This window comes from Ornithodoros turicata, chromosome 9 (genome assembly GCF_037126465.1).
Source record: "Ornithodoros turicata isolate Travis chromosome 9, ASM3712646v1, whole genome shotgun sequence".
NCBI lineage: Eukaryota > Metazoa > Arthropoda > Arachnida > Ixodida > Argasidae > Ornithodoros > Ornithodoros turicata.
The window spans coordinates 14,704,641-14,731,639 of NC_088209.1; the positions used below are offsets into that span (position 1 = coordinate 14,704,641).

Consider the following 26,999-nt stretch of genomic DNA (forward strand, 5'->3'; position numbering starts at 1 on the left):
CGTAGGCCAAGGATACGTTCCCCTCACAACACGTGAAAGGACACTCGGGTCCGGAGGTTCATGACTGCTGTGCAAATAAGCGGTGGTGGCACAAAAACGTGAATAGCATGCGTTCACACTTGCAAATAAGATCGGCGCTAATAACAATCTAGACAATGGCTGCTTCAATAAGCGTTTGAAGACTTTCTACAACTTTTTTGAACACTAAGATTCTGAGATCTTCCTGCACAACCTCTCAGCCATGGACCGCGTCATTCAGAAAGCGCGGTTAGAAAAGCAGCAAGTTTATGTTTCGGGCTATGTTTTCTCTTTTTTTCGTTAACTTTGTTTGCTACAATAACACTTGAGGAAACAACCCAAGACAACATGTAAGGCGGACTCATGCGGTCTAGTTAAACTTCACTTCCTGAGAGAGTTGGCTGCGCCGTCACAATTTTTTTTTCTTCGCTTTGCTTTCCTCCTGCGCTTTAGGAAAGTAATGTAATCGACATCAGCGTGCAGAACATGCTAGCAAACGACAAAGCCATTATTTTCATTCGCAGGGATCTGGAAAACTGCGGCAAGGTTGTGGAATGTGTTGATTGAAATCAATTCCCCGGCTAGGGAATGACATAATTTTGGCCCAAATATTGCGGGCGGGCGTGCCGAGACAGGCGATTTTGTTGCATCTCCCATAGACTCCCATGTATTGAAAAATTGACAAACTTTAATTCGTCAAAAATCAGTGCATGGCGTCAGGTCTTCAATAATATGTCATTCCCTAGACAAACTCGAGGGAAACACGGATGCACCTGTTTCGTGTACAAATTTAACAAGAATTAGGAGAACCCTGCGAATGAAGATTCCCCATAGACTTTCTTAAGAAGTGATTCGGCCTTAATAACATAAACCGCATTTCCCCAGTAAATGGGACTGTAAAGAAGTGTACATGGGTTAGCTCTAACGGATTCTACTTGACTCTTCTCGATTCGGCACTGCAATTTACACCTATAGGCAGGAAGGTATCGTCACCTATAGCTTTTAGCACTGTTCCACCTTCCTACACGATGGATGCCGTAGACATATCGTGAATCACACGCCCTGTAAAACAAGTAACAGCACCACAGCACATACGTACAAGACATGGCTCTTGGTCCCACTCATTACGGTAGCACGAAGAGTCCATCTCTGGAAGGCACATATAGCTGCAGGCAGCCAATGATCCATTGTGCTGTAAAAGAGGAACTATGTAGGACAAGTCTCGCACATTAATGTATTGTATTGAAGAGGATCGCCGGGCTCCATCTCACGTCTTGGGATTCCCACGTAATTCATGCCATTGCAATTTACGCGTCTCAGATTCCATTCTCACAAAATATAATCTCTCTGCATGCGTCACGAAAGTAACATAAAATTATAAAACTAATTGCTAGTTTTCAGGAGTATCACGTAAAAAGGCTTAATCGGTCTCTTGTTTAGCAACGCGATTCCCCGAAGGCGAAAATCGTGACATCCTGCCCGAAGCGCATGCATGAAAGTTTGAAATAATTAATGGTGAATTCCGCTGTCAGATACATCCACAGAGTTGTCTCGTGACGAAGAGCCCCCAATTACTATTACTATTACGCACCCGCGGAACAATGTGATGGAAATACGGATATATTACTGACTAAATTTGTATTGAAGTTAAATTCAATTAAATCGGCAATTTAAAATATAGCAAATCTGCGGTGTGTGGCTGGTTTCTCTCTGAACCGCTAGTGCCACATTCCTGGCAGCGTACGCAGCGAGAAACACTCGAAGGAGACCAACGGTGCCTTGTGTCGGCGATGCAAACGCAGTTCCAAAGCTTTAAAGGACGCGTACTTAAAGTGGGTTTACTTAAAGGGAGTAGCCTGTTCGCGCATGAGGGGTATTTTATTAGATTTCATTTATTAAAGGCCCGAAACCATTACATAAGGGCGGTCCAATAGACGTGCGAGAACGGAACAAAACATGAAAAACAACTCCCAGCCAGTTAATTGTCACACTGCTAATTTACTACTACTAATTACTCATATGACAGAACGCATATGTGAAGCTGGACAGTGATCTGGTAGACTAAGCTCGCTACCCACAACAGACACACACACAGAACAAAACACACAAATAAGTGCGCAGAATGTGTGCCAGAAGCTCTATACGGAATCCCTTTATCTTGTGGCAACTGGTCCAGACATGTACGTTGGAGTGACAGGACGTTGTCTTAATGGGAATAACAACAACTACATGAGTGACAATGGGAGAAGATAATTCTCAGTGGGAGGTCCGCAAACACAAGGGAAAAGTTAACAAGAACGATTCCCAATTAGCGTCGACGTATGTCGATGCGAGCTCGTATATAAAAAAAGAAAGGTAATCAGATATTTCAAAAGACTCGCACACACTCCACGTATAGTTGAAACAAAAAAGATAACACAAGAAGGAGATAACTTCGTGAGAAAAGAAGCGCTCCTTACAGGTAAACAACTTATCCTTATCAACTCCGAGACACGGTACACCACCTTTGATTAAAAGTCTAAACGAAATTCCACTATTCTCATACTCAGTTACTGTAAGAAACCTGGTTGAAAGCATAGCGTGTCTCTCGTGTTCCTCATTGTCCATTGTGTTCGTTGTAAGTGAAGCTGTACTTACTCTGATATGTGTGTACTCCCCGCACAATCCCCAGGCGTCCTCAGCGACGCACTGCACAGCTGCGTCCACAGGAACCGTTTCTGCAGAGAATGAAATCTCACTTAGTTAAAATTGAAAATCTCAGTCGCCGTTTACTGCCAAAGTGCTTGAAGGGAAAGTGTGGGATCGCTGTCACAGTATTCGGAGTACTGTCAGCACTTGTTTTATTAGGACGGAACTTCAAGTAAAGGCGAGCACGTCGCTGCTGTTCGCAGCCTCACCCGCATTCCTTCTGTGGGATGCACCTCGAAATAAAGTGATCGAAATCCTCGTTGCAAAATAAACAACTGAAAATACACGTTATGTGATTATAAAATGCCCAGTCGCGCGGTGGAAACTGCCAACAGCGAACTTTTACTAACCTGGACATGGAAATGCAAACACCGAACTTGGACTAGCCTAATAATAAACTAACCAACATACTGCTCCGTCTTCTCTGCCCTGCTAAGCGTAACGGTTGCTAAAATGTGGCTTTCGTTCGTTCGCTAAGACGACTTGTACAGACATCGAAAACAAGTGAATTTGAGTGGTCAAATAGTGATGTCATGCTTTAAACACGGCATATCATCTTACGAAGCAGTCGAGCATTCTCCTTGATTTTCCTTGTTTCGAGAACGGGAATTCCGAGATCGGAAATTTCACAACCGGGAATATCGAGGTCCTCCCCTTGTGTGTCTCAAGAATGAGTATAGGCGCCGTACCATACTTTTACATTTACTCCAAAATAAAACAAATGCCTATATTCCTACAAGGTCATTCAACACCAAAAATTTACCCACAGTCAAACTCTAGAAAGTACATTGGTGGTCGCACTGTTCTCCCTGAGTGCGCTGTTGGCTGCAATGTGGCTGCTGTTTCAAGGCTTCGAGCTTCAATCTGCTAAGGGATAAATGTCTGGCTTGGAGTTGGAGCTGGACAGTATAGTAGTTACTAATGTAGGTACTAGGGGAGGTTGGTACATAACTGAAAAAGTTTTGCGCGCACGATGAGCACGAAGGGAGAGGCACACACACCACGACACCCACCAACGACGTGGTGTGCGTATAGGCGCCGACTGCGCGGGGGCTACGGGTCTTCAGCCCCTCGAAACTTTTCTGAGTGCCATGCCCCCGCTAAGTGGTTAAGCTCCCTAACTTGACGCTCTCTGTCACACTACTGCACAACAAAAAGGAAAGCTCACGTCGCGAAAGGCAACAGCAACCCAGTTTAACGCCACAAAAACGTTATTTAAAAAAACAAACAAATCTCCACTTCATGTCGTATTGCGTCTCCAAAGGAACCGACTTTTTCCGCTTTCCTTCATGTCACTGCGTGCACTCTTGCTCGCATACCGTCAACGACCCGAAAGAAATGAAAAATTCAGGGCGATCAATGGGATTCATGCGACAGAAATGCGTGAGTATCCCCGCTCCCTACTTGCATGTTTCAACCCGCGTGCGCCCCCTTGCATTCCCTTGCAACCGTTGAGGCATTGTTTCGGTGGTGGTTTGAGGTAAATCGTGGTCACCGTGCCCTGTAGGGTTAAACTTCGAGTGTCGTGGAAAGACCTTATCGCGGCGCTTTGTTATTATTTCGCGGTTAGTCTCACTCGATATCTTTCGTTATTAACTCGCTAGCATACCCGTGAAATATATAATGGGGCTGCACTGCGATTCGCGTTTTCACCGCGGCTCTACCGTGTCTAAAATTTTTTCCTGGCTTTTTTTGTGGCCTACAACTCACGCGGAGTGACCCCCGGTAGTGGTGGTGGTCGTTGTTTAACTGAACACTCTGCATGCCTGATAACCGACCGCGATGGTGTGAATCTTGCGCAGCATACATTTTTCTAGTTTTTCAAATTCATTAAGTGTCTGTCATCCACGTCCCCAAACAGAAAGTCATTTATTTCTCTTTTGTGGCAGGGGTCCACTGCCCGGGGCGTTCTTATGAATCGCCACGACACGGTGTCATTAGACATGGCGCTTTCTAGCAAGACTCAGCTACACGAGGTACACAGTCCCCAAACAGACAGTCATTTATTTTTATTCTGTGGCAGGGGTCCACTGCCCGGGGCGTTCTTATGAATCGCCACGACACGGTGTCATTAGACATGGCGCTTTCTAGCAAGACTCAGCTACACGAGGTACACAGTCCCCAAACAGACAGTCATTTATTTTTATTCTGTGGCAGGGGTCCACTGCCCGAGGCGTTCTTATGAATCGCCACGACACGGTGTCATTAGACATGGCGCTTTCTAGCAAGACTCAGCTACACGAGGTACACACGATGCAGTGTAACCGAGACATGTTTGGTTTTACATGTGCTAGATGTCACACGCAGATGGAACGATATCTGTTGAAGAAGCGTGCATCTTCGGGTGAAGACCGGGGCGGACAGAGCGGTGCTTCCGCCGGAAGCTTGGACCTACAGACTTCGCTCCAACCGAGGATAGCGGCAACTCTTCAGGCGGTGCCGTAACGACTTCTTCCAATCAAGCTGCTGCCCCAACTGAATGCCTTCGGCGAAGAAAAGGGCGACGCTATCAGCCCAGCTGGGAGACTCTGGGAGTGCTGTGCATCTTGCAGCGCTGCTTCGCAGATGAACGTGCCTTTTCCGAACACGCCAAGAGACAAGGATCCCGAACGGACTTTTGTGGCAAATGGGATCCCCAACTGGAAGAAAGCTCTCCAACGATTTCAGGCAAATGAAGCGTAAAATTTCCACAGGACTGCCTTGAATGCTTTAGGAGCTGTGAAGCAGGGAGCAAGTGTCGTGTTGGCCTGTGTACGAGGGAAGGACAGCGACATGAAGGCGTCAAGAAAAGCGCTTGTAACTATCGTACACGATGGAGACTAATGTTCTGAGGCTGGAGCCCTGGAGCGGGCTAACCTTTTGTTAGCAGAGGGCGTTATATCTGTTAGAAGAGAGCGACAACTACTGTGGGCGTGCGTGCACTTTGTCACGTGCCTGAGTTCTCAGCTGATTTTGGACTGCCCACCCGCACAGTAAAACCTGTCTTGTTCGTTGGCACTGCCTGGTCTTTGCGTTCCTTCCTACAGGTTATGGGTAGGGCTGCGCTCTTCACCACTAGTTGCCTTCGTCTCGTTTGCTGGCTCAAGCCATGACTCGAAATGTGGTCATTGACGAGAGCCCAGTCATGAAGGAGTTCTGTTCCGAGTCGTTACTGAGCAGGCCAGCGCGTCCTCGCCCCGCGGAATACCCAGGTGACGACACCAAGTATTGCGCGAATTCATCTCGGAGCGGAAGCGTTTCTCGAGAAAGTGAGATTGAAATGGAGTTATGCTCAAGCTCACCTGCCACGCAAGATGGAGCACACGATGTCTCTCCCACGGGGGATGAGACCGCCACAGAAGCGCCTGCACCTCGACGGTCAGCAAGGAGCAATAAAGGCGTCCCTCCAAGTCACCTCACCTATGTTGCTCAAGCAACAGTACCTGCAGACCCGGCGAGCCGGAGGGAGGTACAGATGTTGCCTCCTGCTGAAAGGACCAAGTGGATTGACGCCGCTCATGAGGAAATCGCGTCACTCCATCAGCTGAACACATGGGTCCTTGTGGAGTTACCCCAGGAATACGACCTTTCGGCTGCAAATGCATTTTTAAGACTAAGCGGGATAAGGACGGCAAGGTTGAGAGGTATAAAGCGAGACTTGTTGCGCAAGGGTACTCACAGAAGTATGGGGAGGATTATGACGCTACATTTGCCCCCGTTGCGAAGCTGACTACTCTGCGAGTACTCCTTACAATATCTGCGGCACAGAAACTAAAGGTACGCCATTTTGACGTAAAGACAGCCTTCCTGAACGGTGACATTGACGAAGATATATATATGAAGCAGCCAGAAGGATTTGTTGCGAAAGGGGAAGAACACCTTGTCTGCAAACTGCAGAAGTCTCTTTATGGGCTCAAGCAAGCCGCGAGAACATGGAACGTAAAGGCAAATAACGGGCTCCTGCAGGAAGGGTTCAGCGTCAGTGAAGCAGACCCCTGTTTATACTCGAGAACAATAGGTGGCGGTCGCATGTATGTTCTACATGTAGATGACATGTTGATCTGTCACGAAGACGACCTAGTCATTACCAACGTTTGGAGAAGCTTGAATCGGCATTTCGAGCTGAATGACCTCAGCTGAGTGTGTAGCGTGAGTGTGATCACAACGAACGCTCACGAACGCTCACGCGTTCCAGTCAGCGGAAGACGTGTACCGAGAGCGTTATTACGAGGTAGTCGATCGACACCGTGCAATCATCGGTAGTTGATAGATACCCACGAGCAATGTGGCAGCATATGGTGGCATACATTGGGAGCTAAATGGCACACATTGAGAGCTTCGTCACAGGAAGAAGCCACAGCACCCCAGCAAACCATATACATCTCAGGTACATCCTGGCGATATCGCAAATTGGATGTTAGGATATCCATGGGAGCTTCCGAGCAAGCCCGTTTACGTAGAAACTACATCCATGCGACTGCCAGATTCCTACTCTTTTCACATCCCAGTACCGTCGCATAGACCTCTATTTTGGATATTTGGATGTTCCAGGGATATTCTAAAATGTATGCTATTCTTGTGTTGAATCAATTTGAAATTGGTAGTGATTGATTGTTATAGCAAATGAATGCTGCACACACTCATTAAACAAAAAGGCATCTACTTTTGGCAGCACACCCCACTTAGGGAGGGGTCAACTTTCGGCCATAATGTAATGAATGCAAGGCCCAATATATCGGTCAAACAGCTACATCCTTCAGAATCCGATTCAACAACCACAGATCCGACGTATCAAAGAAACCTAATCTACCAGTGTCTCGACATTTTAGTAAACCCTGCCACTCAATTAACGACATAGCCATTTTCGTTCTGCAATCGGGTTTTCCATCCCGACGCCTTAGAGAACAAAGAGAATCGTTCCTGATCTACAAATTTAAAAGCCAGATTAACGAGGACCCCGGCGTGCTCTCAACAGTTCGCAACCTAAATTCCTAATTCTCTCAGAATACATACACTCTTTTGTATCTCTTTCAGACTCCCCGGTTGGTCACCCCAGGAAATCATTGCCCTCCGGCGAAGAACATGACTGCCTATGATTCATTGTACCGCTTTACCTTTGTTTGACAAAGCACGTGTGCTGCCCTCTCTCCTTGTACATATTCCCCTCTCATTGTTTGGAATTGTCTTGCGTCACCATAATATCCCATTCCTGTTGAGGACAGCGCTGCTGTCGAAACGTCGAATACCCCCTCTTAGTTCTTAATAAAGTTCCCCTTTTATTCCTTGTCCTGTAGAAGCACCGTCTCCACATCTGATCTTTATTGAATACCTTTATTTTTCGTGGTCAACCGCATTCGTTTATTTCAACTTATATATATATATATATATACATATATATATTAGTTCCAGGAAAAATAACACGCGTTCTAGCGCAAACACAATGCTCGTAGTAGACTTGTTAATGTATAATGGCACAGTAACAGTTGTATTACTAATTACGCCACCGCAAAATGATATGCACTAGCATTACTCATTACCGGGACGTACTGCATACTTTCTAATGCATTACACTCTACCTCTGACATTGACCATAGTCGGCAGTCGCCATTGACCAGTATGATATCCTCTGTGTAGTCTAGTCTGCGACAGCTTTTACGCATAACATGGTCACTTGCGTTGCCTACTTGCTCTTTACGTGCAACTGCTTAACGAGGTGAAAGATGTGTGGGCACCACTAAGGACTAAAAGAGGTTTTACTTACTGAACCACAAGCATGTGAGGAGGGCCAGCAAAGCCTGGACGAAAGTGGGACTCATTTTTCCTGCCTCTGTTGGAAGTGTACGTGAGTTTACCGTGTCATGCATTTTATATAGGAAAACTATGTTGATAATGGGAGTACATATCACAATATCAAATATTAAGTTCTGCGAACACCAACAGAGACACATAAAAAAGAAAATACATGATTTGACGTTAGAGTTATATTATTTCGTCTTAAATGTGATGTACAAAGTGAGTTGTCACTCACCCGGGTCTCTTACGTATCGTGATTACTTGATTTCCTCGGAAACGTAGAAACATCCCTTGGCAATCTTATTATAGAGACCGACACGTTTCTTCGTAAGTGGAGAAGTAAGATTCGAGTCCTAATGCACTATTCTTCGAACGCCTCCTACGTCTTGCTAGACGTTGTATCATTACTGTTTGATATTCTACGGAGCAGACCTGCTATATCCCAATTCGTGTAATCCCAATTAAAGTGGAAAACGATATTAGACCACGGAGAAATTTAAGCTGGAACCGCAGGTGGATCCATCTGAGTAACAAAATGGTGCTACTCGGACCGTTTCAGAGTGACGTGGTTCCACTATACAATAGGGGTGAGGCCGCAGGTTAGCTGATGAAAGATTTTACTGAGTGAAACACCCGAGTCACGTTTCTATCACGTGTCTCGGGGTTTCGCTCAGTGGAATGGTCTCACTTGACTGGCAATGGTTTCCTTCTTGTTCCAACCTTGTTCCAGTTGGCCGACAACTGGATTTCACGAAGGAGTGAATCCCTTCTATTTAGACTGCAAATTTTTTTTTTCATTTATTTATTTTTATTTAGAATATTTCTGACATTAAAGATGTCATAGAAGGAGCGGCATGCAAAGTAACAGGTCAAACACTGAACAGTGAGACTACATAATTGTAGTTGCAATTTGATTGGTGAGTTTATGAACAAGGTAAATAAATGATGCTAGTGAGTTACAATCAACAGCTTGCTGTGGCAAACAATTCCAGGTGGTGATCGTAAGAGGAAGAAGCGAGTTCTTTAAACAATTAGAATGAAAACGATAAGGCTCAATGTATTTAGTGTGTTTGTTTCGAGTATGGTGGTGATATTCAAATTGTTGTGAACTGATTCCAACTAAGGTCCATCCCACTAGCAAGTGGTTTTCTTGTGGGAACATTATAGCAGGAAATGAAACTACAGAACAACCGCTTGGAACCCAAGCGGTTGTTCCTTTTTTTTTTTTCAATTTTTCAAGAACCGTAAGCGGAACGTAACGACAATTCACCATCGGCGATTAACCGAAACCGTCAGCTGAACCGAAAAATATGTGAATTCGGTTACCGGTTCATATGAACCGGTTCAAAGGCGAACCCGGACAACTTTGGACATGCGATATTTCTGGGGCTTTATAACTCTAACTAGTGGTGTAGCACATCCTTCTGTTAAACAACAACAACAATAAATGATGGAAAAGCGATAATGAGCTGGGATGTTTCCCTGTGGCAGCCACGGGACCCGCTTAAGGCGGAATCAACCCAATGTATTCTCTATGGGCACTGCTTTGGGAAGTTCATCTCGAAAACTACTGCAGTAATGGAGCAGTACGCCGAGCTGGTAATACATGGGCAAATTCTGCACGTTCTGACATATTTTTTATCTGAATACAGCAAATAGGCGAATTTAGACGATTTTTTGTTTCTGTGAATGCGAATACATGGAGTCCTATGGGAGCAGCAGAAATCACTTCCTCAGACCTTTCAGCGACGAAATAAACGCCGGAAAAATATGTCAGGACGTGCATCTGTGTCCCCTAATGACAGTACAAGCTAAGTTGCAACGTTAACATTCGTATTATTCAAGATGAACGGGACAAATGTGTGGACATTTGTCGTCTGCTAGCATAGGCTGCATTGTGCTGCCCCCAGTGGGCTTCCGCTCCGGGAGAGGGGATACATCGAGATGGGAGGTGCGAGAGCGAGAGGGAAGGCAAACGGCTACGTGCACTGCGTGAGGTTGTTGTTTCAACCTGCCTTGGCGACGGGCCAGAATGGCGCGTGTCTTACCGTGGTGAATGACTTCGCCTGCTCTATCCGGCGTCAGCGTCGTGCATCGATATTCCTCTCGCATGGCCTGCTACTGCGACCTCGGCTGCAATCAGTAGGACATAAATTGGCGTAATCGTGGAGTAATGCACGATACAAATAGGTGTTGAAGAGAAGGTACGACTTGTACTTTCTGTGTGTCAGTTGCGTGATGTTTTCGGGGGTGCGCTTGTTTTATTACAGTGGTTCACGACCCAGTGTATGCTTCAGCCCAAATATGGAGCGATATATTTTTCAGTATTCATACCTGAATCTGGCATGGTCAAGATGTGCTGACATGTCATGCAACCAACACAAGTCGATGTGTGGGTGATGAGGTGTCCAGGATGTAACTAAGCGGCCGCTACGGGAAGGATCGCCGTGAAATGTGGCTTGAGAACGAGAAGACGTGCCTTGATTTTGAACAAGTGTGTCGGAAAGACGCGTGAATTGTGTACCATTAATATTGTGTAGCATTCCACTCATGAGGACTTTTCGAACGCCGTGTGCGGCTGTGTTATATACAACAGCAGGTTCTGTTCGTCATAAATCAGAGCATCTGTTTATGGAATTTTATCGTGCATGTGCTTCTCTTCGTTCCTTAGTGCCATTTCTATGTACTCTGGGTCATTCCTAAGTGTCGGTACGATCTGTACTAGTTGTCAGAGGACAAAATTAAAGCCAATCAAATGGACTGTTCATCTGCATAGACAAGTGTTATTCATTTCTGCTTAGTTGCACCACGTACACACAGGTGAGCGCAAATAACATGCATGCGGGTGACCGTAAGTACAAGAGGTACAAAAAAATCCAGCTAAAGTTGTTGACACTGGGCATATAAGACGACGGTTGATCTTGCTTGCGCCTTGCTCGTTATGGATGTCCGTTGAGTTTTTCCGGGTCTAGCTACAGGATTTGTGTGAGACCAACCACACGGCTTCATCCACAGTTATTCGCGTGCTTGCACCGATGGTGCAGCACATCATATTTTCGGCCGTGAACTTATGTTGAATTGTGCGATTATGATACGTGAAATAACAGACGCAGGCAAGTCATGGGGATATTCCTGCCGTCACCCTATCTCCATGGTGTGATTTGCACAACATTTCGATGGGGGGATGGGTGAGGGCGGATATATTTATTGCAAAAAGAATGAAAGGGAAGCGCCAGCCACGCACAGTCCGATTGCTCCCGCAATGCGCTCACCAACAGGAGCGTATAAAGTTGTGCATGCATTGGATTGCATTGCATGCAGACTGAGTCAGACGTGTACAAGGTACTCGAAAATGTATTTAAGAAAATACAATAAATATTAACGTTAGATTGTAATTAAGATAGAGTATAAGTACATGAAAATCGAAGTAATTAAGATAGAGTAAAATACTTCAAATGGTATTTGAAATGCAATTAAGATACTATTTATCCTTGAACGCAAAAACTCACTGGTCGATGCGGCAAGTCGCTGCTATGTGACATGAATCACCGAAACCCCGCGCAATACGCTAGCCGCCGCTGTGTGATAGAACTCGTTTAAACACAAGTCCCAAAAAGATGACAAAGAGGTACCACGTAACTCCGCTAAGTATATGTGACCAAAACAAAGCCAACTTCTAGCAGGTCCCTGCCCGGCGAGGTCAGAATTCGGCGTCACCGCGTCAGGGCACACATAATTGAACCCTCACCCGCCAAGGATTAGTACACACAGGGCAAGATCTCTAAATGGAGGCTTCCAGGAAGTTCCAATGTCCGGGTCAAGCCCTAGGGACTCAGGAAATTTCCACTGAACAAGCAAGATAATGAAAGACGAGACACAGAAAGTTTGAGAGGGAGATCCAAAATATGTAATTAGGTTATTGAGTACAAAATACCATGAAATCCATTTTAAATAGCTTACAAATACACAAAACAAAACGTATCAAGTAGAGTGCCAAAATACCGCTAATTGTATTTAAAAGACAGTATTTTAAGTACAGTACTCCAAATACGTATAGGTCTAGACTGACTGCATACACACACGATATCTACACTCGCTGCACGCGAATAACATTATTATGGAGCTTGCCAGGATGATGAAGTTGCCACAGAATTAAAAAAAGTTCGTCCAGTTCGCTTATGTCCACTGCTTTATCCCGTAGTTCCATGTGTCTCGTGACTCGTGGATCAACTAGCTCAGGAATCATATATCCTACATAAAAGTTCTTAATGTTAGGCAATATTTTTTGCCAGAACGCAAGGTTCCTCTCGATGGTTACAACTTGCAGGTCCGTCGGCGACCACACTGCGAGCTTGCAGTAGCTCCTCTTCGCAATGTTTAGCTGAGCTTGTATTTGATAGAAGTACTTGTGTGATTCTGGAAGATATATGCTGCCGTCTTTCGATATTTTTACGCCGATGGAATGGTTGCGAGCGGTTTCTGCGATGGTCATGTAATTCTGTGCTGTTGCAGGGCATTTTATTTCGAGGATTCCGTCGTTGTCGATAAGGCGGTCAGGAGTGGTGCATACGTAAGGTATATCAGGGTCGACGAAAAGGCCACATTTTTTCACTTCAACGTTCGGGTATCTGGCTTGGAATGCTGATGCCGCGTCTTCCTCGTGGTCGATGCCGTACTGACAATCTTTGCTGCGGAACGACTTGGGATACATTATGGCCTTCACTAAAGAAGAGTGCTTGAACGTTTTTCTATGTGGGCGACATATACTATGTATTGAGGTTGATGGTATCCTCATCTTTCTTTGTGAGTGCCATAGATCAGACTTGTTCTGTTCTAGTGTAGACTTCTGCAGACTGTCAGCTTCCTGGCTGGTTATCTGTATGCCACGCACAAAGTCTTTGGCTTTCTCAATAAAAATTGTCCTGTCCAGATCTGGCTTTTGAGATTGTCCTCCATAGTCCTTGTCTCCAACGGTGCTTGAGAAATTTGGTGTTCTCGATATTCGAGCCCTGTCGAACCGCAACGCTCTTTTGAATTTTCGTTCGTTGCGCTTTTGTCTTGATGTTATTAGTTTCTTCAGAGCGGATGATGGACTTTTCGCGACGAACTTGCGCAGATAGAAGTCGTGCCATCTTGCACCTCTCATGTTGTATGCAAGTGCTGCGACGCGACATCTGTTACCGTAACTTTTACCCTTTGCATAGTCAACGCGTTTGCCCCCGACTGTACGCGCCACCATGCTCATGTAGGTCTCAGCGGCATTACTTGTTGCGTCGAGGAGCAGCATATCGGATCTGTCTGCGAATACGTCTACTGCTTTCTGGATTTCAGTCATCATGTTGGATCTCAGAAGAAGATTGCCCTTTTCCGTTCTGCTTTCAAGTTCCACAGCATCGCCTCTCTTGACGGAGCAGTGCTCGCTTGGACAGCCGCTGTGGATACCAAATACGTGGTATGGGCCGTTCTTCAGTTGATGGCGCAGGCTACTGACCGCAGCAGGCGATACTGCAGTGTTCTCTTGTGCATGCCGTCTTATTGTGGATCTGGCAAGACCCTTTAGGGCTTTGATGTTAGCAGTAGACAATAGCTTCCTGGCGTCTTTGCCTTCAGCTGTGGCGAATGTTTTAGTATCCTTTGCTAGGTTATACAGCCGTTTGGTATAGTTTTTTACCATGTGATTGACGCATTCTACCTTTCTCACTGAACGGCCGTAAGGAACCTGTTCGTGGACTGCAACGAAAACACTGCTATCTCCGTCTCCAATCATTGTAGTGTACCTAAGGCCATACATTTCTTCACTTTCTTTGAATCCCTGGACAATAATGTCTCGCTCCATGGACGTTGAAGACGATTTCCATTTCCAGTTGCAAGAACACGAGTGGGGTAGAGGCTCCTTATGCTCCGACTCAGCGCGTCGACAAGTTGTGCAGAACTTGTTGCGTACTCCGATGTAGAGAATCTTGCGCGTGTAACGACCGACAATGACAGCCACCCCGCTATTCGCATTGTACCCATGGCCGAAGGATCGCTTGCTCCATCCTCCATCTACAATGACTGGGATGTTCCAAAAGCCGCCGGGATCGCGACACTCTTTCCGTTGTTTGGCAAGCTCAACCTCTTCGGCCGCGGCTCTCTTCATAGAGTCTAATGTCGCTGATTGAAGGTTTTCCCCAACTTTGTTCTCACATTTCTGGTAGAGCTTATGCGAAAGGAATGGGAGGCCGACTGACGCTGTTAGCTCTTGCGCCTGCGTGTACCCGATCCCGATGGAAAGGCACCCTCTAACAAAATCAAGATTTATGCTGTCGTTTGTGACGGTCATTTTTTCCGTCCGCACGAAGTGAGTGAAACTGCACAGAGGTGACTTCGAACAACGATACTCCAGAGTGGCGATAAGTCCAACTCTGACTTCTTTGTACAACTGTATCTCACCACAAAATAGACAGTTTTGCTGGTGGGTCAAGGCTACATCTCCGTATTCTTTCAGCATCAGTGGCAGGTCAACAACCAAGGCTGCTCTCTTGGTTCCCTTCGTTCTTTCAATCTCAATGTGGCTGGTGTTCGCCTTATGTGTTGATGTGGATGCGCGAACACCTTCCGGGGTGTCGACTTTTCCGGACGTCGATGCCTCGTCCTGCTGCTGACTGTGTTGCCGTACGTTAGTAGTGCCAGATAGGGAGGGTGAAAGGACCCGGCCGCCTGCACCTCTCCCCTGCATCTCAGATTGCTCTGAGCTCATGGGGCCACTTCTGTCGTCAGGGCCGGTTTGAGGATCGACAGGCATCCCCTGTCCTGGTTTCGCGGAGCCGCCTTCATCCGATGATGTAGGAGCGGGTGCTGCATCCTGACCAGGTTCACTGCACGGGACGAAAGCACAAAAGAATCAGCAAAGGATGCACGACTAGAACATGTTTTAAAAATGACTATGACCTGCGGTTTGTGATATACGCAATGGAGTACACTTTAAGATTCTGAACACCCTTCACGGTGCACAAGGGTGTAATTTGGGTGTAAATAGTTTTTGACACCCCTGTTACATCCTTCTGGACAAAACAAAAGCTTGCATGGGGGTGTTATGTGGGCGTAATTGTTACAGAGCCTGATTCGAGGGTGTAACTATGGCTACTGACCTGGAGCTGGTTGAAAATCAAACAAAATAATGATCTTGAAAAATAGTGGTCAACAAAAGTTGCGGGCTTAAGCTCGACGGATCTAGCAAAATAAACAGGGTTATTCGTTTTCGGGTCTTATGATTTTTCAAATTCGGCATGCTCTTCATGTTGGGGAGGTAAAAAAGTTACCTTTACTTGGCAAATTTCAGAGTTCACTTCGCAAAAAAATTACATAATTAAATTTAGGTTACATGACATGCAATTCAGGAGGTGGCAAACACCTAACAAATGCCGTTGACCGCATGAATCTAGGTGGCGTAGTTTTTAATTATAATTAAATGACACGTTTTCTGGGACACCCTGTATATATGAGGAGTTTTGCGAGAATATGTCACAAAATTTTTGCTGTCCGGCATAGTATAGCATTGAAACCACTGTCGTCGCTTTTATCAACGTGGCAGCTATGTTTACGATATTCATTTTTTCTCTGAAGGATGTGGCACAAAAATACACCGTAGCATTTAGAATGGAAATAAATTCAGATACAAAAATAACCGAATGTATAGCGAAATGAAATATAGGAACCAGTGCATCATTTGTTATCTCATACAGTACAGATTTGTATAGATTTGTACGCTTGCCCATGGCACTCCTATTTCTTGTCATAAAGCGGTTTGCTGAAGACGCTCTCTTGTCCACAGGTCCCCCCAAAAGAGCTCTTTTACTGCAAGAGCACCCTATCCAACCGAGTTTTTACGACACTCGGACATTGAAAACAGCCGCCAGGGAACACGATACAGTTTTCTCTTGATGCTGCGGGGTACAGCTCTGTCTGAGACCACATTTCCATTTTTTTTTTTCGGAACTGGTGTACGACTTTGGCAAACACAATGCAGTATTCAGCTGGCAATGGCAGACCGTTTCTTTAGTGTGAACGAGCGCTGCTCTCATCACCGCGTTTTCGACCAACATTCACGCGCACAAGTGTTGTCTTTTTCTGTCCTTCGAAGAGAAATTAATGCGAAATCGATCGGGAGCAAGGGGATCAAAGTCCTCATGGCTTGGAGCAGCCAGAGTTGCAAAGTCGAAGAAAGATGGGCTGACAATGGTGGCAGCAGGGATGGGCAGTATTTAAATACATTGTAGATAAAATACTATTTAAAATATAAATACACGTATGTCTATGCTGTATTGAAATACAGCCTAAAAATATATTTAGAATTATATTTAAATACCAATTTCCGGGTATTTATTCTTGTAAATACTCCTAAATACAGAATATACTGACTCTGTCCTAAAATCCCCCCGTGCACTTCTCCGAATAACTCACAACTCAACTAACTCACTAACTCACAACCACAACTCAAGAATAAAAAGGTGGGACAGGGGAATGACGGTATAGCAGAAGAACAAGTGGATGCAGCGTATTTCCCAAGTTTAGAAGTTGAAGTCCCGCCGCCTGCTACGTCACATGTCTAATTTGGTTCAAATCACGTTTCCTCGCCAACACACGGTTTTCTGTCGCAGTTCGAACATATTGTTCAATATTCATATTCGCACATATTGTTTACATATTGTTCTGAAAGTTCAATTTTTAGGTGCGTGAAAAATATAAATACCAAAACTCCGTACCTGTCTGAGGTGGGAACGAGCCTCTGCCTTTTACTTGCTTCGGCGATGTTTCGCGCCCTCTTGGTCCGCTTGCGCTTCTTGGAGAGACGAGGTTTAGCTTTCGGCATGATGACACTTCGTATTGCTAACCAAGAACTCACTTTGGACTGACATACCGAATCCATATATATTGTCGCCCGAGGAAGGGTCAACCAGAAAGGGAAAACGTGGGAAGGCCAAAGCAAGACATTGAAGGGGATTACTGGAGCGGCTCCCCAGAGCCCGACCTTGGGTATTGGAGCCTGGGTTCGGGTGGGAACGGGGGCGGCGCCTCAGTGCCTCTGCCACAGCCTTGCCTGTGTAACTGATTACCACAACGCTTGACCGCCATATTAGTCAGGGAGCGTGGGAGACATGGGTGGCCTTCACGATTTCGTCAAACCGGCCAAAAAATAAATAAATAAAAGATCTTGTTCTAACAATCTCGAGTCTTCCATGACTTGAAAATCCGAGACGACGTAGGGACGAAAACAGACATACACAAACACGGTCTCAAACTCAGCTCGTTAAAACTCGTTATCAAGTCTTTCATCGGCCGTCTTTGTACCTGTCCCAACGTAACACCCTTTGTGTCGTCAGATACCCTCTGAATCGCAGCTAGCTCCAATGTACAGCTGTATGCAGGTTGTCATCTTTCTACGTCGGGGCAGACAGGTTGGTCCGGGTCACACCTTCGATTTGTTCAGAAAAAATATATATTGTAGCCCAATGTCTGTGTAGATAAATCACGCAAAAATTAAGCCCGTATGTTGTTTGGTTACGACTTTAAAAATTGCTAAAGCTGACAATGTGCACTCCCTGTTTTTGCGTCGCGGTGTTTTTTGCCATGTTCAAAGCGTCGTAGCTCCGGACTTTTTTAAGGTATCCGACAGAATCTCCGTCATGGAATGCACAGCACCCGGTATTCTACGCCTACGAACTTTGGCGGCTCCGGATGCCACCGTTAATTTAAAAAAAAATCGCAAACTTTGCAAAAAGTGCAACATTTGTTTGAATTCGTCGCTCAATTTCTTAGGCAGATTTACGAATTGAGCAATGAAGTTTACATCATCGTACTCGGCAAGGCAAGCTCTTTCGATTGGTGCAGGTCTCACTTTTCCGGGTTAAATAGTTCTTGTCGTACAGGCGCTGTTGTAGAAGACACTCACTGAAAATTCAACAAGTTTAGACCCTCGGTTCCCAAAAACACCAGCTTTAATTTCGACGAAATTTCTTTCAGTGCTAGACAAATGTGTCGTCATTAACCGCCAATAATCAAATTTTGTCTCAAAAGACCGGCCGAAGAAGCGCGCTCGTTTACACTGACGTCCCTTCGCGGCGCCTTGCAGCCTAGTCCTTCAAGCCGAATGAAAGGATTAGAAGTTCGCTTCCTGTTTGGATACCTCATTTTTTGCTTCCACGATGGCTGAGATAAAGGAGGGGTCCTAACATGAGCAAGAGGCTATGGGGTTACCTTCCTGGGGGGCGGAAGTCTATACTCTTTGGCGGTGTTTGCCTTATAATTGCTTTGTTGCGCCGTCGGTGTCCAAGGTGACAATAAATTTGTGACGTGCTCACGAGTGGACTTGCCATATATACACTTGGAGCTTCTGCACAAGTAGCTTCTCTCTGGTAGACCCGTCTCCATCTTCGCAATGTATCGTGCATATAGTTCTGACCGGACGTTCTGTGCGGACTGCGGAGCTAGACACAAGAAGAAGATTCGTCTGGACCAGAGACGACGGAAAGCTGTGGCGGACTTGGATTTGGCATCCCTAAAGCTGATTTTGACAGTCAATCAAGCGTCACAGGTAAGCGATGAGGACTACCTCTGTCATCATTGCTTCGGGCATTTCCAAGAAAAGATCACGACCGGAAAAGAAAGCAAGAGTGCCTCTTCGCCATCTGACTGAGTTTGTTTCAAGGGATGATATCATCGACAGTGTAAATGAGAGCCTGTCTGTGGCAAACGTTGACGTTACGCCGTTAAAACCGCCCGGTGCAATTAAAAGGCGCTTTCGTGGAGCGTACACCAGGCGGAAGAAGCGTGAACTCCAACGAGAGATGTAAAAAAAAGTCAGTGCAGCCTATGAAAGTGAGGCGTCGGGTGACGAGGCTGATACCTGTCAAGTTTGTACGGAATGGGCAAGCAACTTTCGCGAGGCGCTTTCAGCTTGCGATACCTATCGAGAGCGTTGCCGCCTTTTCACTTTACTCCCAAGCTCAATGTCTACTCGAGATATCAGAAGGGTCATACCAGAAGCTACTAAGCACCTGATTTTGAAGGCCCGCAAGATAAAAAGCAGAAGAGGTGTATGGGCTGAACCAGACAGATACGAAGGAAGAAAACTGAAGCATGAAGATGTGGCCGCTGCAAGCAAGTACTACACGATGACCTGCAATGCACACTACAGAGCCCCAATCGAAAGGATGTGGTTACCGCAACTATTGACGACGAGAAAGTCAAAGTGGCTAAGCGATACATGACCCGCTCCATTAGGGAAACTTATCGCATATTCAAAGAGCAGCACCAAACCTCTAAAATTGGACTCACAAAATTTTATTCCTTGCGCCCAAAATATGTATGGAATAAAAGAGGTCACCCTGTACATTGTTCCAAAATGCATTGTCGAAAGCAGAGGCTGTCCGCGGGAACAGAACAAATCTCTCGCAGGCGCCTGTTGTTCTTCCATTCTGACCTTTGTGGTTACATATGCGAAGTGGGCTTATTTTTTTCAACCTCTTCAACCTCCTTAATGAACCATTGATGCGTTTCATTAGAGCAAAAACAGTACGGAAGAACAAGATTACTTCGTGTTCACTCATTTTCCAGTGCACTTGAAAACGCTCACACATTCCGTGAACTTCCCATTCCATCGTCATTCCATTATTACGTGTATGCGTGAGTGTATGTGTCAAGACCCAAGCAGCACAATGTACTGAAAGTCGAGTGCAGTAGGGGTGGCCGGTTTGTGTTTTATCAATGCTCTTTAGTTGCACAAGTCTGTTCAAGGCCTTCCACCTACCCGTCCACCCCTATTGCACTCGACTTTCAGTACATTGTGCTGCTTGGAGACCGCTTCGTTTCATCATTTTATTTTTATTTATTTGTTTTGTGTTCCACTATTCTTAAACAGGCACGCGCACTCAGAATGAGGTGAGGCGCATGGCACGTGAAATCATAGCGATAATGCGCCGCTGTGCAGCATGTACTGTGTGTCCAGCCATAGTCAGAATGTGGTGGTTGTTTGGTTCCCCAAATTCGCTATCTCCAACTCGTGGGCAGTTGAAGAGAAAGCCGGATACCAACATAGACAGGAGACATGGCCAGCGACTATGCCCCTTCCTACCTTTATCGCTGCTCACCAACTGGGACTGCAGCAGACAGGTAGAGAATCCTGGGCTTTCTCTGTAATACGCCACGCAAAGCTACTTGATAGATTTGTACCGCCTAATCCGCATGCTGTAAATGTACACAATGTTATCACCCCAAATTGCGAAGAACGAAAAATCAGACACAAGTTGGTCGCTCGGTTTTGCTCAGTTCCGCCTCCCCAATTAGCGTCCCTCATTCTGTAAGCAAGTCCAAATGGATTATCACTTCAAGCCATTCGCGAAACTGTCAGCAAATCTGCGAAGCGATGACAAACCAGCCGAGACGATCGAAGCAGCTCAGCCACACGCCACATCTCGAACACGCGCCGCCGCTAAACACAATAAAGCATGGACAAATATAGCAGCAAACCATACGTGATTCATAGCTCAAGGTCAGGCCGAAACCCGCGTGCTCTCGACGGCTCCGCCCTTACGAGGAGGAAACCGTCACTTACGTAAAGCAGAGCAAGGAGGGTAAAAAAAAAGCAAAGCATAAAAATTTCTCCCGCGCGCCATCTAGTGAAAGAAGAAGACGTCACCAAGCCGGAGCATTCCCCCTTAAGAGAGGTTAATATCACACAAGTGAGACTCTTCGTCAAGTGTTTTTTCATTCGAAGGTTGTGTAGACAACATACCATCTTATGCGCCTGAACCCATAATCCGATGACATGCGCATCGCACGCAATACACGTCATACGTATGACATGTATTGCGTACGTTCCTTGTATGTTATGAACTGCATTATTGTGATCATGTAAAATGCGAAACGTTGCACGAATTGTTTTAATGTGTTAGCATTATAGGAATGTCAACAACAACAAAACTATGTATGCGTGTGTGAATATCTGTCTGTCTGTGTAGCACGACAAATCACTTACCTTTTCCCCACGGTGATGGAGCGTCCAATCGCGACGACAGCCAAGGCTGAAATGAAGGAGCGTGGGTACGGCAGAGCGATCAACCGCACGTCCACACTCCACGAGAGCCAGCGCAAATGTGAGTGGAGCGCCTCTCCGCAGCAGCTACGCATGCGCGCTCGCGCGCTCCTAGCGCCGCCGGGCCACAATAGAGCGGTTATCTCCTCGCGGGTACTTCCTGTTTTGGTTTTGCTCTCTCCTTCCACTGTGCAGAGCCACTGCGCGCGTGCGTGATCCTATCGGCAACGGGTTGCTTCTCTGTTTCGGTTTCGCTCTCGTTTCTCTGCACATGTGCATTTCAAAACGCTGTATAAAGGCAGCACACACTGCGCTCGCATCATCAGTATGACCGATACGTGGAAAACACCATGTGTGGTTTACTGTCCTGCATTTCTCCTCGTCGCCAGGAAGAGAGAAAAAACGAAGAACTTCGCAAATTTGTTTGCGCTATCTTAGAGGAAGTCTTTCAAGTCCACTGCCTGGAATGGTTGCAAGCACGTCAAGAAATGTGATCGTAATTTGGACCTAATTGAATGCTTTCTTATAGATCGACAACATAGACATGAGGGGAGAACGTACTGAACCGAACCTAGTAAAAATAACAATACAAATCAGAGAATTGATAGAAGGATCGAAGAGGGGAGAACCTGGTAATTTTCCTTGGAAATTGAAACGTGCCCTTTTTTTTTGTCATTGCATCCATTGGAGACATTGCAAGCAGTGTCAAAGCGACAGATGCACTACACGCTAGAACTTTTTCTCCAACTCTTTCACGCTTTCTTCGAAATTATTTATAAAAAATAGAGATGCGACACGAGTGGGTAACACATATCTTTAAATTAAAAACAGATTATCTCAGGTATATGCTATTATTAATATTCGAACCGATCAGCTGAACAGCATATCACAGGATGGATAAAGCATACCAACAAACGCCTTATATTATTTCGTTCAAGTTAATTATTAAACGTTTGTGCCTCTGTGACCTAGTCATGTTTTTATGACCGTTTCGCACTTAATGGATGCACACTGCTTACTTATGCTCAGATTAGGCCGTGGTTATGTAAACATAGTTTATTGTTCTTTTCAGATGTTCTTGTTTTCACTCGATTGACATTGACAGTTCCTGATCCTTCAGATTGTCTTCTCTAATTTAAACTTGCGTTGCCCACTCGTGCCATGCCTTCTAAATAAATGTTATCTCTCTTTGTTCCTCGTTGTGATGTATTGTCGACACCACACTTTTTATCACATCTAGAGAATAAGATCAGAGCTAACTGCAATTATTCTGCAGCAGAGCAACAATGTTAGCAATAATTATAAATAGTGCACGACAGAAATCATACATTAACGAGGGAGCAGGTGAATAGACTCAATGTCTACACGTGGGCAAACCATTTCTCGAAGAAAGCGTGAGAGGGTTGGAAAAGAAGTTATAGCGTGTAGTGCATCTGTCGCTTTGAAACTGCTTGCATTGTCTCCAAACACATTGTCGTAACAGAAAAAAAAGAGAGCACATTTGAATGTCTAAGGAAAATTACCAGGTCCTCCACTCTTCTATCTTTTCATCAATTCTCTGAATCTTATTGTTATTTTTAGTAGGCAAGCTTTAGTATGCTCTTTCCTCATCTCTATGTTGTCGATCTATAAGGAAGCATTCAATTAGATCCCAATTACGACCTCTCAATTTATAGATTCAAAATGATAGCTTTCCAACAATATCAATATGGAATAATTATCTTGGGTGATATATAATTAGGGTTCGTGGCTTTCGGCATTTTCCGAAAAATGCCGGAAAACACCCCCAGAATGACTTTTTTCAGATTCGGAATATTCCGAAAAAATCCGAATTTCTCGTATCCTGACAGCTGCCATTCCTGGAACCGCAAAGGGAAATCCCCTTGGAATCTCCCTTTGTCGACAATTTTTCGAGCGTGGCATTATCTTCGGGCTGTGCCCTTGTTTCGTTGTGCTTAAGCGCTTATAGGAGGATGACCTCAACTCTGTTGGGCGTAGGGTTGCCACCTTTCGGATTGAAAAATACCGGCTGGAGGAGAGGAGGTGGAATAGATGGAAAGAAGGAAAGGCTCGTGGGAAAGGGAAGGCGGGTGAGGGACTTTCTAGCTGGCTCGACACAACCACCAACAGCTTTGCACAACCACTGCTCTTGTCCCCTCCGAACACAAGATGTAATGAATAACAATGAAAAGAATAATAACAATGCATAATCATAATAATGAATAACTAAGAAAACGACTGGTGACTGTGGAGTTGGGTCTGTGCTTCAGATTTATTCAAGCTGTAGTAAAATGTTGAAGGGAAAACCCCGTAAAAGCCCCTATGAAAGGTCTTGAGCCACAAATACCGGCAAAAGGCTGCCGGTATCACCTTCCAAGCGGCAACCGGCAGAGCGCGCAAATAACCGGCCGTGCCGGTATAATATCGGCCTGGTGGCAACCCTAGTTGTGCGGTCGGTGACCACCTTTTTGCAGCACACGTACTTAGTGACACACCTATCTTTAGTGAATTTACTATTCAGAACCTTTGTGGTCTGTTGTTGTCGGGTTAAAAAGAGATCACGGGTGTACGGAGCTCCCAAACGGTTTCAAAAGCCGATCGCTGATCCCCAGCCCTAGCGTTCTAGTTCATTTTTGTGTTCTTTGTATTCCTCTATCTACTCCCCTCCAGTTAAGTGACCCTTGTTTCCGTTCCTGAGGCACTTCAAGGCACTTCGAGGCACTTCACTGTATGAGGACTTACTCTTATTTGTTCTACGAGATGAATCACGTATGGATGATATAAAGCGCGAGTTTTTCGAATATGCTGCATGCCCTGCCTCTCAGGTGCAGAGAAAGGATGATGTCGCTGCAGGTGTGTCCAAGGCGCTCACACTGGATATGATGAGCGAGCTGTATGCAGGCTTTACTCCTGTTTTTACGGATGGCTCGTCCACAAAATCCAGCTCTGCATGCGCCTATATTATTCCGTCCGAAGACATAACTGGTATCTTCCGTCTCTCGCATCTGACGTCGTCAACATGTGCTGAGCTACATGCTTTGCTCTTTGCCATGCGCAAGATCCTGCAGTGTTCAGCTCGGCCATGGGTCTTCTACCCAGACCCGAAAGCTGCTATCCAATGCCTCGCAACAATGGGCATTCGAGGTCCTCTCGTGTCCATTGTTGCTGACGTGCTTGAAACTTACAAGGAGCTGCTAGACCTGGGCCACTGCATAGTATTACAGTGGGTACCTGGTCATGTCGGCGTACCCGGTAATGAAGAGGCCGACCGGGCGGCCCTGCGGGGTCATCATATAGCTTCAGCCCACTCTATCATCTTGCCCAAAGGTGATCGTCAGGCCCTCGTCCGTGCTCTCTCTGCAGACAAGACAAGATCACAGTGGCTGCATGACATTACACCCTACTCTCTGCTCCACGCAGTGGATCCTTCTCTTTCACTGTCGCTTCCTCATCGCCTTCCGCAACACTACGCATCCCTGCTTCACCGCATGCGGCTGAATGTTGCATTTACACCAGTTATGAGGCAGCGTCTTGGCCGTGCGCCCTCGGACCTTTGTGCAGCATGCAGTGTGCGTGCAGACCTGCACCACCTACTTATGGACTGTCCGGACTACCAGCGGGAGCGAGCGATCTTGCAGCACGAACTGCATGCGATCGATCATCGCCCCTTTACCATAGGCAAGGCGCTGGGCCCATGGTCCAGTCCAGCTCATACACGCCAAGGTCTGCGTCACCTCTGGGACTTCTTGTCATCAACAGGCCTCTCCACCCTGCTTTGATTACCGGACCCCTTATCATATCCATCATCATCTCTCATCACGTACAAGTGGCACTGGGGCAGCGCCCAGCCTGCTGGCCGGCATCAGCCCCATCTCATCATCGTATCTCTATTTGTGTGTGTGTGTGTGTGTGTGCGTGTGTGTGTGTGTGTGCCTCTCAGGTGGATATATCTCCTATTCAGTTTTGGACGACCCATTCCAGCACATGGCCTTTGTTATCGCAGTGCGCCTTAAGCATAACGGCTATTCCTGTTTCTAGCGGTAATGTTGAGCGCGCGTTCTCTAAACTGCGTGTTATTAATCGCAAGGAGCGAGTCGCTATGACAGATGCGAGCATGATGATGTACGCTTGCATCTATTACAACAAGAGGTAGTCTCCTCGTTTGCTGGTTTGGCACAGGCAATAAAAGACATTGTTAATGAAGCCATGAATCAATTCACTTCTTTTCGGTTCGTTGTTACTTCGCGCGCAAAATAGGCTTTCCATCATGCGAAATAAATAGATGCCCGTATTCGGGCATTTATTTTTTGGGCGGAATATAGATGCCGAAAAAATCCGATTTATAGTCCCCCATATAAATTCCGATAAACACCCCCCGAATTGCGTTGAAAATAAATGCCGAAAACCACAAACCCTAGATATAATATAAGGTATTGGCTGGTATGCTTTATCCATCCTGCGGTGTGCTCTTCACCTCATCGACTTCTGATAGGACAGAATAATTAATTCCTTACATACACCTCCTTGCGAGTTGCTACATGTGACTACATTCGTTTGTTAGGAATATGGAATAATTAATTCTCTGTGAGTGTCAGTGTCGCTTGAAATGGGATAGTATCTTTACATAAGGATACTATCCTTATGGATATATTCTTTACATTTATCATCGAGAATGTCTTACAGAAATGGATTGCCCGCGTGGGGACATTGAGTCTATCTATCTGCTCCCCTGTTAATCGATGACTTCTGTCGCTATTTATAATTATTGCTAAGATTGGCTGCAGGTGGATCTATCCCTGTCTCTGGTGAAATGGATACAGGTTACATATAAGGTTACATGTTTGAATATCTGATGTCTTATAACAATAAAAAAAGGAATTGATTGTCATCGTATGGATTGAAAACCTCTTATTGAAGCTAAATGCTGTGTCCTTGACGTAAAATAATTATCGCTAGCTTTGATTTCATTTCTTCAGATAGTAACGGTGGTTGTTCATTATGATAGATTGCTTGAGTCTCACTCCTCTGTGTCTGTCGATTTCTTGATGACTGCCTAATACGCTATGGTAGACTTGTTGAGGGTGGTCGGTTTGTATGATAAAGAATAATTATTGCTAGCATTGATTTTTTTATTTTTGAGATATTAAATATTGTTGTGGTATAAAAAATTGAGTGATTGGTTTGCTGGACACATATCTAGGGATTGATTCCTCTGTTGCAGAATAATTACAGTTAGCTCCGATTTTATTCTCTACATGTGATAAAAAAATGTGGTGTCGATAATAAAATATTTTCACTTGTACTTGCCGGCATGTCATACGATACCAAATAAAGTTTCACTTGATACATCCGAATTGGTAACTGAGTCTAAATAGTTAACCCGGATGAAATAATATAATGTATCGTTTGGCCTGCTTTAATCTATCCTGTGTCGTGCTGCTCAGTTAAT

General features: G+C 45.5%; 1 protein-coding gene across 2 annotated transcripts in view; it reads right to left on the reverse strand.

The window, feature by feature from the left end:
* Positions 1 to 21,592, reverse strand: part of LOC135369349 (uncharacterized) — a 33,907-nt gene extending 12,315 nt beyond the window's left edge. Inside the window, exons 1-5 of one of the 2 annotated variants that reach the window (XM_064602941.1) lie at positions 21,494 to 21,592; positions 10,527 to 10,611; positions 8,447 to 8,512; positions 2,656 to 2,735; positions 1,118 to 1,210 (exon numbers count right to left, since the gene is read on the reverse strand). In XM_064602941.1, coding sequence (XP_064459011.1) covers positions 1,118 to 1,210; positions 2,656 to 2,735; positions 8,447 to 8,512; positions 10,527 to 10,590 — 303 coding nt within the window. In that variant the 5' untranslated portion in view covers positions 10,591 to 10,611; positions 21,494 to 21,592. The remainder of the gene's footprint in view (positions 1 to 1,117; positions 1,211 to 2,655; positions 2,736 to 8,446; positions 8,513 to 10,526; positions 10,612 to 21,493) is intronic. The other variant, XM_064602942.1, reaches the window with a different exon arrangement.
* Positions 21,593 to 26,999: the final 5,407 nt, after the last annotated feature.